We start from the raw sequence: 12,850 nt of genomic DNA on the forward strand, positions 1-12,850 counted from the left end.
CACATATTGAGTATCTTATAGATTCACATTAGTGTTATTGATAAGAGGTCAGTCACAAAACATTTAAATAACCAGTTAACAAATTAGAGGACACTTATGTAAATAAGTGACCTCATGCATAGGGATCCAAGAGATCTGAGGCTGAAAAATATTCACTAAAGCTAGCCACACATTACAATATAGGATCTTTCATAGCATTTTACCCACGATTAGCAGATTGAAGCTGTAATGTCAAGCACCTGCACAGTCTTCCTCCAGCTTTGTGCCCATATCTTATGGCTTTTCGGTTACAAAGTTAGAAGGCTGAATAAACTACGAGCGTGCTGATCAGTGCAGTTCATTGGTACCGCAGCAGAAGGACTTGTAGTAACAAATGGGACTTGTAGTTTATTTATGGATCTCTTTGAAGAAATGACACGGTTGTGTGGGCAGAGCCCTGCACATATGTGGCTAAACCGACCCCATGCTTAAGATGTGGATATGGCTGTGTATGGCCTCAGCCAGCAATGCTCATAAAACTCAAAGCATATCCCTCTGTGGTGTGTACGTGCCTCAATCCAGAGCAATAAGGGTAATTTCTGTCTGCTGCCTTGTTCCTCTGCTATCAGATTGAGTCACTTCTGACAAGTTTTCCTTACACCAAGAGAAAAGAAGATGATGGGGCGGGCACTCCAAAAAAAAGCCTGTGATTGAGAGCATTAGCTCTGCTTGTGTGCTGTGTGAAGGGGTTTATCCCTTCCCTCCAATCAGCTGTCAGAGCTCTCCTCACTGAGCTCTGCAGAGTGAAACTTGAGCTCCCCACCTCCTGCTTTCTGCAAGCTCATACAAGCTGTAGAAATTCTGGACTCTGAACAGATGTAGAGAAAGGGTTGCAGATAACAGGCACAACCCATGTAATAGGATTTGTTTCATCTCTGTGCATCACCTATGGCCAAATCACTAGGTATATGTAAGGGTTTACAACCACTTTAACAACTTCAATACAGGGCACTTTACCCCCTTCTTGCCCAGGCCAATTTTCAGCTTTCAGAGCTGTTGCACTTTAAACAACAATTGTGCGGTCATACAACACTGTACCCATACGAAATTGTTATATATTTTTTTATACAAATAGAGATTTCTTTTGGTGGTATTTAATTATCACCGGGTTTATTTTTTGCTAAACCTTCGAGAAAATACCAAAAATTTGGGGGGGAAAAAAAAAGAAAAAGAAAACCCTTCTTTGTTTCCGTTATACAATTTTGCAAATAAGTAATTTTTCTTCTTCACTAATGTGCGCTGATGAGGCTGCATTGATAATCAGGGCACTGCTGATTGTGACCCGATTATCAGTGTAAATGTCGCCCGTAACTGGAAAGTCGATTATGAGTGGCCTGATTATCAGTATAAACGTCCTCTGTAATGCCAGTTATCGGCTTTCCTTTCCCCAGACACTGACAGTGCTGAGAAAAGGAAATGCTGATAACTGGAATTTGATTGGCCACAGTTGATCACATGGTAAAGAGCCTATGTCCCCGATTGGTGTTGTGTTGAGGGGGGCGCATGCGCTACACGATTTGAAGGACATCACATGCATCTAGTCAGAGCGGCAAAGTCACTGGCTGGTCTATAGTAGATTAAAGGCTGGGTGGGGACTTTGCCATTCTGGACATCCTTCACATCACGCTGCGAGTCCGTCTCCAGCGCTACACCAAAGAGGTAAAGAGACGATAAAGGTGTTATATTAGTCATATACAGGAATGCGGTACAAAAAAAAAAAAAAAAAAAGGCAGTAAAAAGATGTGATGCATATAATATGAAAAAGAAAAGAAAAAAAAAAAAAAAAAAAAGACTTACATTTTGATCATCTTCCACAGGTGCAAATCCTTTCCTGATGTTCTCATGAAGCAGTCCAGTACCTCTATACATGTTTCTTGTCTCTGACTGAAATTTAACAAGGACTCGTCTATACACACGCAGCTTGCTTATCATCTCACTTTGAAAAGATGGTGGAGCACATTTCAATTCCTTTTCCATTTGTACAAGCTATAAAAAAAAAAAAATCTAAATTATAAATCAAGATTATTAAAACATATGCAGGGCACTGAATAATAGGATTTTCAATACAGCTTACCTGTAAAATCCTTTTCTTTGAAGTACATCATGGGACACAGAGCCGTAGTAGTTACTATGTGGGTTATAGGCCACCTTCAGGTGTTAAACACTGGCATGCCCTAAATTAAAAAGTGCACTCCCTATATAACCCTTCCCACTGGTGGGAGTACCTCGGTTTTGTAGAAAAGCAATACACGTGTATACCAAAGAAGGGGAGGAACCTGTGTCAAAGAAAAGGATTTTACAGGTAAGCTACATTAAAAATCTTATTTTCTTATCGTACATCATGGCACACAGAGCTATAGTAGTTACTATGTGGGATGTCCCACAGCAATGCCAACTTAAGGGAGGGAAACATGGCAAAGTAGGGCACCAAACGACTAGAGGACTCATACTGCAGTACACTGCGTTCAAAGGCGATATCCTCATGCCTTTTACATCTACTTGATAAAATCTGGTAAATGTATGGTCTGAAGACCAAGTTACGGCCTTGCAGATCTAAGCCATGGAGGCTTGGTGATGCACTGCCCAAGAAGCACTGCCCTGGTGGAATGCGCTTTAACATGAAAAGGAGGAATTTTCCTCTTTAAACCATAAGTTTGAACAATCACTTGACAAACCCATTTAGAAATAGTAGATTTTGACGCCACTTGTCCTCTTTTAGGACCGACTGGCAACACAAACAAAACATCTGTTTTACGAATCTGAGCGGTCACTCTCAATAGACCTTGACTGCTCTCACCACATCAAGAGAATGGGTTGGGTGGGGCCAGTGACGCTGATGTCATCATGCTGCATTCGAGATTGATGGGCTACAGCAGGGGTGCTCAACCTGTGGCTCTCCAGCTGTTGCAGAACTACAAGTCCCATGAGGCATTGCAAGGCTGACAGTTACACAAGCATGACTCCCGAAAGCAGAAGCATGATGGGACTTGTAGTTCTGCAACAGCTGGAGAGCCACAGGTTGAGCACCCCTGGGCTACAGGATCACAGCGGGAAGCGAGTGGAGACGCCACGACCTTTATCTTTATGTTACACGCTAATCTGAAGTTTTTTTCTGTAAGTGCAATTTTATACTTCCTTATTAAAACGGTTTGGAACGATTACACTATGGAGGCACTCTGTTCTTTTTTTATGAGCAGCATAGTTAACTTATCCATACCTGGCTTGCGAGCTGTCTTGGATGAGCCGCTATAAGGTTTTTGGGGATACCTGCAAATTCTCCCCTACGCTTAAAGAGACCATTACAATATGGTCATGTGGAGTCGGTAAGGGTTATTACTCACTCTTTGTGCATCACATTCTTTCTGAATTCAGTCACCGGCTGGGATTAAGGAGCTTGTTTCACATATATTTGAGATTGGATTGTTTTTTTAACACTTTTGCATGGACAATTAGTTTATCTGGCACTATTAATTTGTATTGTTTTTTTCAATATATATTTAATTTCTTTGATTAATGATTAAATTTAATATTTGTTCAATATTTCTATCAGGCGGCGTACACACGCGGGGACTGTCTGCCGAAACTAAGTTCGTCAAACAGTCCGCTCAAACTTTTGAATGAACGAACACGCCCACACACAGCACTTTTTGAGCGGACAAATACGGCAAACTTTGTTCGTCGTACTAAGTCCGCGCAACTTTTGAAATGAGCGGACTCGCCCACACACGAGGCAACAGTCCGCTCATTTCGAGCGCGTGTGCAGGTAGGCGGGGCCCGCGACGGAGACGTCGCGGGCTCCGCCACCTGTAATGGACTTAAAGGGGAACCCCAACGCCGAAAAAAATCGGCGTGGGGGTCCCCCCAAAGTCCACAACAGACCCTTGTCCGAGCACGCTACCCGGCCGGCCAGGAAAGGGGGGCGAGCGAGCGCGCCCCCCCTCCTGAGCCGTACCAGGCCGCGTGCCCTCAACATGGGGGGTGCCTTGGGGATGAGGACAAGGGCCTCTTCCCGACAACCCTGGCCGTTGGTTGTCGGGGTCTGCGGGCGGGGGGCTTATCGGAATCCGGGAGCCCCCTTTAATAAGGGGGCCCCCGGATACCGGCCCCCCACCCTATGTGAATGAGTATGGGGTACAATGTACCCCTACCCATTCACCTGTAAAATAAAAGTACCCAAAAAAAAACACAACACACGAGATAAAATATTTTATTGCACAGCTCCGAGGGTCTTCCGTCTTCGGGGGTCTTGTCCCCCTCTTCGGTTCTTCTGCCGGGCCACCGCGCCTTCTTATAGCTCTTTTGCAGGCGGTGGCCCGGTCTTCTGTCGCCTCCTTCCGTTCTTCTGTCGCCGCCTTCCGTTCTTCTGCCGGGCCACCGCGCCTTCTTATAGCTCTTTTAGAGGCGGTGGCCCGGTCTTCTGTCGCCGCCGCCTTCTGTTCTTGTTCTTCTTCTTCTTGTTCTTCTCCAGCAGATGTTGACACGTCGCTCTCTCCGGCCGGAATGCCAGAGCCGCGCTGAGCGGCCACTTATATAGTGACAATGGGGCGGTGTCACATGGTATGTGTCACATGGGTTGGTCACATGGTGACCCCGCCCCCTTACGATGTCATAGTCCCCATGTGACATCAACCCATGTGACCAACCCATGTGACCTATACCATGTGACACCGCCCCATTGTCACTATATAAGTGGCTGCTCAGCGCGGCTCTGGCATTCCGGCCGGAGAGAGCGACGTGTCAACATCTCCTGGAGAAGAACAAGAAGAACAAGAAGAAGAACAAGAACGGAAGGCGGCGGCGACAGAAGACCGGGCCACCGCCTGCAAAAGAGCTATAAGAAGGCGCGGTGGCCCGGCAGAAGAACCGAAGAGGGGGACAAGACCCCCGAAGTCGGGAGAAGAGGCCGGCGGCGAGGAAGAAAGCCGGACTCCTCCGCTAGCAAAAGAGCTACAAGAAGATAGCGGAGGAGTCCGGCGAGAAGACCCCCGGAGCTGTGCAATAAAATATTTTATCTCGTGTGTTGTGTTTTTTTTTGGGTACTTTTATTTTACAGGTGAATGGGTAGGGGTACATTGTACCCCATACTCATTCACATAGGGTGGGGGGCCGGTATCCGGGAGCCCCCTTATTAAAGGGGGCTCCCGGATTCCGATAAGCCCCCCGCCCGCAGACCCCGACAACCAACGGCCAGGGTTGTCGGGAAGAGGCCCTTGTCCTCATCAACATGGGGACAAGGTGCTTTGGGGTGGGGGGGCCGCGCGGCCCCCCCTTCCCCAAGGCACCCCCCATGTTGAGGGCACGCGGCCTGGTACGGCTCAGGAGGGGCCGGCCGGGTAGCGTGCTCGGACAAGGGTCTGTTGTGGACTTTGGGGGGACCCCCACGCCGATTTTTTTCGGCGTTGGGGTTCCCCTTTAAGTCCATTCCAGGCGGCGGAGCGCGCGACGTCTCCGTCGCGGGCCCCGCCTACCTGCACACGCGCTCGAAATGAGCAGACTTCCCTCCGAGCGGGAACAGTTTGCTCATTTCGAAAGTGGCCTACACACGGGCGGACTGTTCGCTCAAACCAAGTTTCAGCGGACAGTTTTTCGGAATTTCCGAAAAACTTTGTTCGTCAAACTGTCCGCTGAAACTGTCCGCTGAAGCCCCACACACGAGCGGACTGTCCGCTGAAACACTGTTCAGCGGACAAAGTTGAGCCAACAGTCCGCCCGTGTGTACGCGGCCTCAGAGTAAGTGATTTTTCCACTTATTAATTTTAGTGGCTGTCTACTTTAGTTTTATTAATTAGGGATTTTTTTTACCACTATTTGGATATTGTCTGTATTTAAGAATTTTTTTCATGTCACGTTGAAGGGTTTTTAAATTTACTCGTCACCTTACAGTTATTTGCATTATTAATTTATTTAAATAATTTATTGGTAATTGATTTAGTTTTGTATTTATTAGAGCTGCACTTTCTTTGCACTTTAGTATTTTGAGTTGTTGTATCTGGACTCTAGTGCCAGCTGCTTTTCTCAACATAATTTATGATTATTTATACTTAGCGCAGCGTGAATCCTCTTTTTTTTACCACATCAAGAGAATGTTTTGATCAAAGATTGTATGGCTCAGAGCAGTGGGAAACAAAGCCTTACTTTGGAAGTTTGCAGTCAGGGTGTCCAAGCCGAGGTGTCCTCCCACACACCAATAGACAAACGGTCATCGAATAAAAGCAGCCGGAAAGTCCATACCATCATGCCTATTTATTTTCAAGCCTTCACAGCGAGTACAGTCAGCAGCATCAAGAGAATGTAGTGACTTTTTCCACAGAAACGAGGTTCTGAAAAATTAAGGCAATATCCTGGTTTAAATGAAAACCCGATACCATCTTCGGTAGGAATTCAGGATGAGGCCGCAATACAACTTCATCCTTATGAGTAACCAATATGGCTCTTTACAAGGAAGAGCAGCCAACTCTGATACTCTTCTTGCAGAAGATATGGCAATCAAGAAAATTATTTCCCCCCCATCAAGAGGACCAAAGGAATATCTCATATTGGCTCAAAAGGCTGCTTCTGTAAGGCCCCATGCATACGAGATGCCGGTGCAAACTCTGCTGGACACAGGTTTTTAAAAGCTGAAACCGGTGTTTAGAAACGCCCATTTTGCCGTGATGTTTACCACGATGTAGCGGCGTTTTACCGCGTTTGCGTCTAGAAGCGTTTAGTTAAGCTAACATCATAGACCCTCCTCAAGCTCAAAAAAACAGTATTAACTATTTCAGCCATTTTGTGAGACCAGAGTGAGTAGCAGCAGCTGTGAGAGCAGCAGTGTACTTGTATTTAGCGTGTCACTTGCCACAAGTTGTGGATTGTCCACGTGCCACGTCACCTGCCACAAGTTGTGGATTGTCCACTTGCCACAAGTTGTGGATTGTCCACTTGCCACTTCACCTGCCACAAGTTACGGATTGTCCACTTGCTACGTCACTTGCAACCTGCCATGTCACTTGCCACAAGTTGTGGATTGTCCACTTGCAATTGCAATTGTTTAAAATATTTTTTTAATGGTTTTTCATCATTTGCCATCATTTTTGAGATTTTTAATGTAAAAAAAAAAAGGTCACCTTCAAAACGCTTATAAAACGAAGACGCGGCAAAACGCGGTACCGGCGTTTTGTGTCTGAACCCATTGTTTTGCTTCTGGAAAAACTAGGTTAAATGCAACTGCATAAAAACGGCAAAGAACGAGACTGTGTACATGGACACATAGGATAACATTGAATGAATTCAGGGGCAGTTGAAAAAAAGCGTCCAACTGCCTCTGAACGCGCGTTTAACAGCGTCTCGTGTGCATGAGGCCTAAGCCGACAGGACTAAAATTAAGTCCCAATGGTTCAGGGGTTACCAAACTGGAGGATTAATCCACGTTACCCCCTGAATAAAGTTAAGAACCAGAGAATGAGAAGCAAGTGGTTGTTGAAAAAAGGCCAGCTTTAATTTTTAATCCTATCTGTAGGAATTCTAGGATCCGACCTATGACATATTTCCTGGGTGCCAACCCCTGGATACACACTAGGAGACATATGCCTTCCAGATACTATAGCATATGATTCTGGAGGCTGGCCTCCTAGCATTCCACCCACGATCTTTCATAATGTGGGTCTCAATATCCAAACCACAAAATTTAGCGTTTGTAAGGTAGGATGGAACACTGGAACTTGCAAGAGAAGGTCTGGCCATAATGGTAGGGTCCAAGGGTCCCCTACCACCATCTTTACATTCTCTGCAAACCAATATCTCCTGGGCCACAAGAATCGCCCCCTCCCCTTCGTGCTTGAGCCTGCAAGACGGCACGGAAACAGCAGAACAAGAGGGAGCTTCGATCAGTGAAAAACTGATCCCACAGAAAAAAACAAGGCATCTGTTCCATATGCCAACGGATCCCTTGTCCTTGGCATAAAGTTGTCAATCTTGTCGAATCTGGACGCCAAACAGATCCACATCCGGAACTCCCCATCTTGACAGAAAGATGTCGGGGTGAAGGGACCATTCTCACAGGAACAATTGTTGGTGACTCAAGTATTCCGCCTGCCAATTCTCTATCCCTGGAATGAAAAATTGCTGATAGGCAAGGAATGTTGTTTTCTGCCCAAGATAGAATATGATTCACCTGTTTCTGGGCCGCATGACTTCTCGGTGCCCTCTTGGTGAATGACATAAGCTACAGCTGTGGCACTGTTGGATTGAATTCTGGTAGGACAACCCCGTAGTCTGAACGTCCAGGCCTCAAAGGCCAGCTGTACTGCCCGAATCTTTAGAATATTGATGGGCAAAGCCATATGGTTTGGGCCATTTCATTTGGACGGACGCTTCTTCCAGGGCTGCTCCTCAGCTCAGAAGGCTGGCATCTGTCTTTGACACCTTCCAGGTTAACTGGTAGCAAAGGATTTCCTCTTTTTGAAGATTCTTGGATATCAATCACTAATTGAGGCTCTGACACACATTGGGGGATAAACGCATTGGGAAGTCCAGAGCTTGGTCCTTCCAAGCTGACAGGATACTGTTTTGCAACAGTCTTGAATGAAACTGCGCATAAAGAACAGCCTCGAAAGAAGCCACCATCTTTCCCAACAATTTCATGCAAAGTTGAATGGAAGGATTCATTTGTAAACACTTGAGGTGCAGTAGCTAGACAAAAAGGCAGAGCTACAACTTGGAAATGAAGATTTGCTCCCTCGAAGCGTAGAAATTTCTGGTAAGCGGGGAAAATTGACACATGGAGAAGTATCCTTGATGTTGATCGACGCCAGATGTTCTCCCCCTTGTAGGATGGAAACTACTGATCAGATTAACTCCATGTGAAAAGAATGGATATTCAAAAACCGGTTTAGATGTTCGAGATCCAAAATGGGTCTGACATCCCTGTTTGGTTTTGGAACCGTGAATAGGTTTGAATAAAATCCTAAATCTTGCTCTTACAAGGGGACCACGATTCCAAAGCTAGAAAGAGAGACTTCCTTTTCACTGGATCTCTGAGAAGGTTTCATCTGAGAAAACGAGGAGACGAGAACTCTCAGAACTCTAGTTTTTAACTTAGAGAAATTGAGAAAGCCACCCATCTGTCTTGACATTGTTCCTGTCAAACCCTTGAAAACTGTAGAAGCCCCCCCCCCACTCTAGCGAGTGGGGGTGCCCCTTCATAAGGAGGCTTTAGTATCTTTTGTGGGTTTCCTTCGACCCTGGGACTGAACCTGAGGTTTACCTCTTGAACCTAAGAGTAGAGGCCATTGAGACTGCATGGAGGCGGACGCCCCTGGCACTGGAGAAGAAGCACACTTACAAGAAAAAAAAATATGCTTACACTTCTTAACCGATAAAAAAAAGGGAACTTTTCCCATTAGAAATTCTTTGGATATACTTATCCAGATTGTCTCCAAATAACCGTTCACCATGAAAATGGAAACTGGTCATGAGTTTTTTGCATGGCGCTTCGGTTGACCAATTTTTCAACTATAGGATTCTACGCACATGTACCAGCCCTAGCATGAGCCGTGAGGCCTGGAGAATAGAAACTTTAATTGTGTCTATTGTAGAACACAACGCTTCTGATATTCCAGCAAATCCTGGGTACCTCTATAAACTGGTCCCATAAGGACTGAGATACTCTGATCGCTGCCAGCGCAGGTTGAGCGACTGAACCTGCGAGCAAAAAAAAAAAAAAAAAGAACTCCAACTTTTTATCTGTTGAATCCTTTGGCAAGTTCGTTTTTTTTTTTTTCCACACAGAGGATATAGCAGCGTCAATTGCCGGAAATCCCCATTTCTTATTAAACTTCTCCTCCATAGATAAAGCATTGAAAAAGGAAAAAAAAATAAAAAAGGTTTATTTGGGTGCTCCCACTCAGAATACATAAGCTTACATAAGCTTTCTTAGCTATGAATGGATACAAAAAGCATGAACAGACTGGGGAGGCTTTTTGGTGAACCCAGACCTGAAGTGGGCCCATCGACTGACTGTGTTACTGGCAGAAAAATGTGGAAAGGACCAATTCAGTGAGAGACTGCCCTGCGAACTAGATACTTCCGTATCAGGTTCTTCGGAAGAGGAGACATCAGCCTCTTCCTGGTCCTTTGAGAAAAACTTGTCATCTCTCGCTCCTTGTTTCTCAGCAAGTCCCACTCTGTGATGCGATTAAAGCATCAATCTTTACTTCAAGCTTAAAATGGTAGAAGAAAGAACCTCCTAGTAATATACACAAGGGCTGCAGAGTTAACAGCAGCTGCAACACTTGCCCCTTCTGATAGCTCTCTCTGACCAGCCATATTACTCGCAGGGGAGGATGCCATCTTTACTGGGATGGATCTAGGCATCCGTGTGACTGTAAAAAGTCTTTCAAGAGCCCTTGCTGAGGTGTTTTACACCCCCCTTCTGCCATAGCCTGATGCACAAAGCTGAGGTACTATCAAAAAGGAATGCATCCATTTTCTTGAGCAAATAGTCCAGCTCTGCCACTGCTATTAATGCTCATCCTAATGCAGTAGTAAATGTGTCAAAGGAATGCCTGTGTCACAACCCTCATATGCAAACAAAAAACATTTGTTTTACCTTGCTCCTGTGTCCCTCCGCAGCTTGCAACAGCACAGCCCTTTAAAAACATACCTTCCCATGCTGGACATTGGAAAACGCCAACGCTGTGCTAAGCCCTGTCCTCCGTGTCACCTAGGGCTCTTCCACTCTGTTTAAAAAGAGCTTCTTCCCGCGTGAGCGCGGGCTCCTGATCCTATTGGACGCACCAGGAAGGAAGCAGAAATGGTGAGGGGGGCACGGAAGCCGCCGAGCAGCAAGCTGTTCACGCTTTTAAAAATATACAGTGTCTTGCGAAAGTATTTGGCCCCCTTGAACTTTTCAACCTTTTGCCACATTTCAGGCTTCAAACATAAAGATATAAAATTTTTATTTTTTGTGAAGAATCACCAACAAGTGGGACACAATTGTGAAGTGGAATGAAATCTATTGGATTTTTGAAACTTTTTTAACTAATAAAAAAATGAAAAGTGGGGCGTGCAAAATTATTCGGCCCCCTTGCGTTAATACTTTGTAGAGCCACCTTTTGCTGCGATTACAGCTGCAAGTCACTTGGGGTATGTCTCTATCAGTTTTGCACATCGAGAGACTGAAATTCTTGCCCATTCTTCCTTGCAAAACAGCTTGAGCTCAGTGAGGTTGGATGGAGAGCGTTTGTGAACAGCAGTTTTCAGCTCTTTCCACAGATTCTCGATTGGATTCAGGTCTGGACTTTGACTTGGCCATTCTAACACCTGGATACGTTTATTTGTGAACCATTCCTTTGTAGATTTTGCTGTATGTTTGGGATCATTGTCTTGTTGGAAGATAAATCTCCGTCCCAGTTTCAGGTCTTCTGCAGACTCCAACAGGTTTTCATCCAGAATGGTCCTGCATTTGGCTGCATCCATCTTCCCCTCAATTTTAACCATCTTCCCTGTCCCTGCTGAAGAAAAGCAGGCCCAAACTATGATGCTGCCACCACCATGTTTGACAGTGGGGATGGTGTGTTGAGGGTGATGAGCTGTGTTGCTTTTACGACAAACATATCGTTTTGCATTGTGGGCAAAAAGTTCGAATTTGGTTTCATCTGACCAGAGCACCTTCTTCCACATGTTTGGGGTGTCTCCCAGGTGGCTTGTGGCAAACTTTAGACGAGACTTTTTATGGATATCTTTGAGAAATGGCTTTCTTCTTGCCACTCTTCCATAAAGGCCAGATTTGTGCAGTGTACGACTGATTGTTGTCCTATGGACAGACTCTCCCACCTCAGCTGTAGTTCTCTGCAGTTCATCCAGAGTGATCGTGGGCCTCTTGGCTGCATCTCTGATCAGTCTTCTTCTTGTCTGAGCTGAAAGTTTAGAGGGACGGCCAGGTCTTGGTAGATTTGCAGTGGTCCGATACTCCTTCCATTTCAAAATGATCACTTGCACAGTGCTCCTTGGGATGTTTAAAGCTTGGGAAATCTTTTTGTATCCAAATCCGGCTTTAAACTTCTCCACAACAGTATTACGGACCTGCCTGGTGTGTTCCTTGGTCTTCATGATGCTCTCTGCGCTTTCAACAGAACCCTGAGACTATCACAGAGCAGGTGCATTTATACAGAGACTTGATTGCACACAGGTGGATTCTATTTATCACCATCAGTCATTTAGGACAACATTGGATCATTCAGAGATCTTCGCTGAACTTCTGGAGTGAGTTTGCTGCACTGAAAGTAAAGGGGCAGAATAATTTTGCACGCACCACTTTTCAGTTTTTTATTTGCTAAAAAAGTTTAAAATTATCCAATAGATTTCGTTCCACTTCACAATTGTGTCCCACTTGTTGGTGATTCTTCACAAAAAAATTAAAAATTTATATCTTTATGTTTGAAGCCTGAAATGTGGCAAAAGGTTGAAAAGTTCAAGGGGGCCGAATACTTTCGCAAGGCACTGTATTTATGGCTGAGATCAGTCTCTGGTTTAGACCAGAGACTGAATGATCTATTAAAAGTAGATCTTCTAATAGGCTAGGACCTCTATGCCTTAAGCCCTTAACCTGGCTAAAGGAGGTGCTATAATGTTTCAGAACACTCGGGGTGCTGTGGCTAAGCCGAATGGCAGGGCCACCGCCGAAAAAAAAAATCTTATATTTCAAACCGCAGAAATTTCTGGTAAGCGGGAAACTTTGGCACATATAGATATGCAACTTCCCTCCTTGCAGGATGGACACAACTGATCGAATTATGAAAGGATCGGATGTTGCCAATTTAGATCTTCGAGA

At 45.1% G+C, this 12,850-nt stretch overlaps 1 protein-coding gene across 3 annotated transcripts in view; it reads right to left on the reverse strand.

Moving 5' to 3' along the window:
• VTI1B (vesicle transport through interaction with t-SNAREs 1B) overlaps window positions 1-12,850 on the reverse strand; it is a 260,604-nt gene that overhangs the window by 186,984 nt on the left and 60,770 nt on the right. For all 3 annotated transcript variants that reach the window (XM_077465040.1, XM_077465041.1, XM_077465039.1), the window contains exon 3: window positions 1,837-2,025. In XM_077465040.1, the coding sequence (XP_077321166.1) occupies window positions 1,837-2,025 (189 nt within the window). The remainder of the gene's footprint in view (window positions 1-1,836; window positions 2,026-12,850) is intronic.

Source organism: Lithobates pipiens, unplaced genomic scaffold, assembly GCF_037356315.1.
Source record: "Lithobates pipiens isolate NorthernLeopardFrog02 unplaced genomic scaffold, aLitPip1_a1.2 Scaffold_30, whole genome shotgun sequence".
Lineage (NCBI taxonomy): Eukaryota > Metazoa > Chordata > Amphibia > Anura > Ranidae > Lithobates > Lithobates pipiens.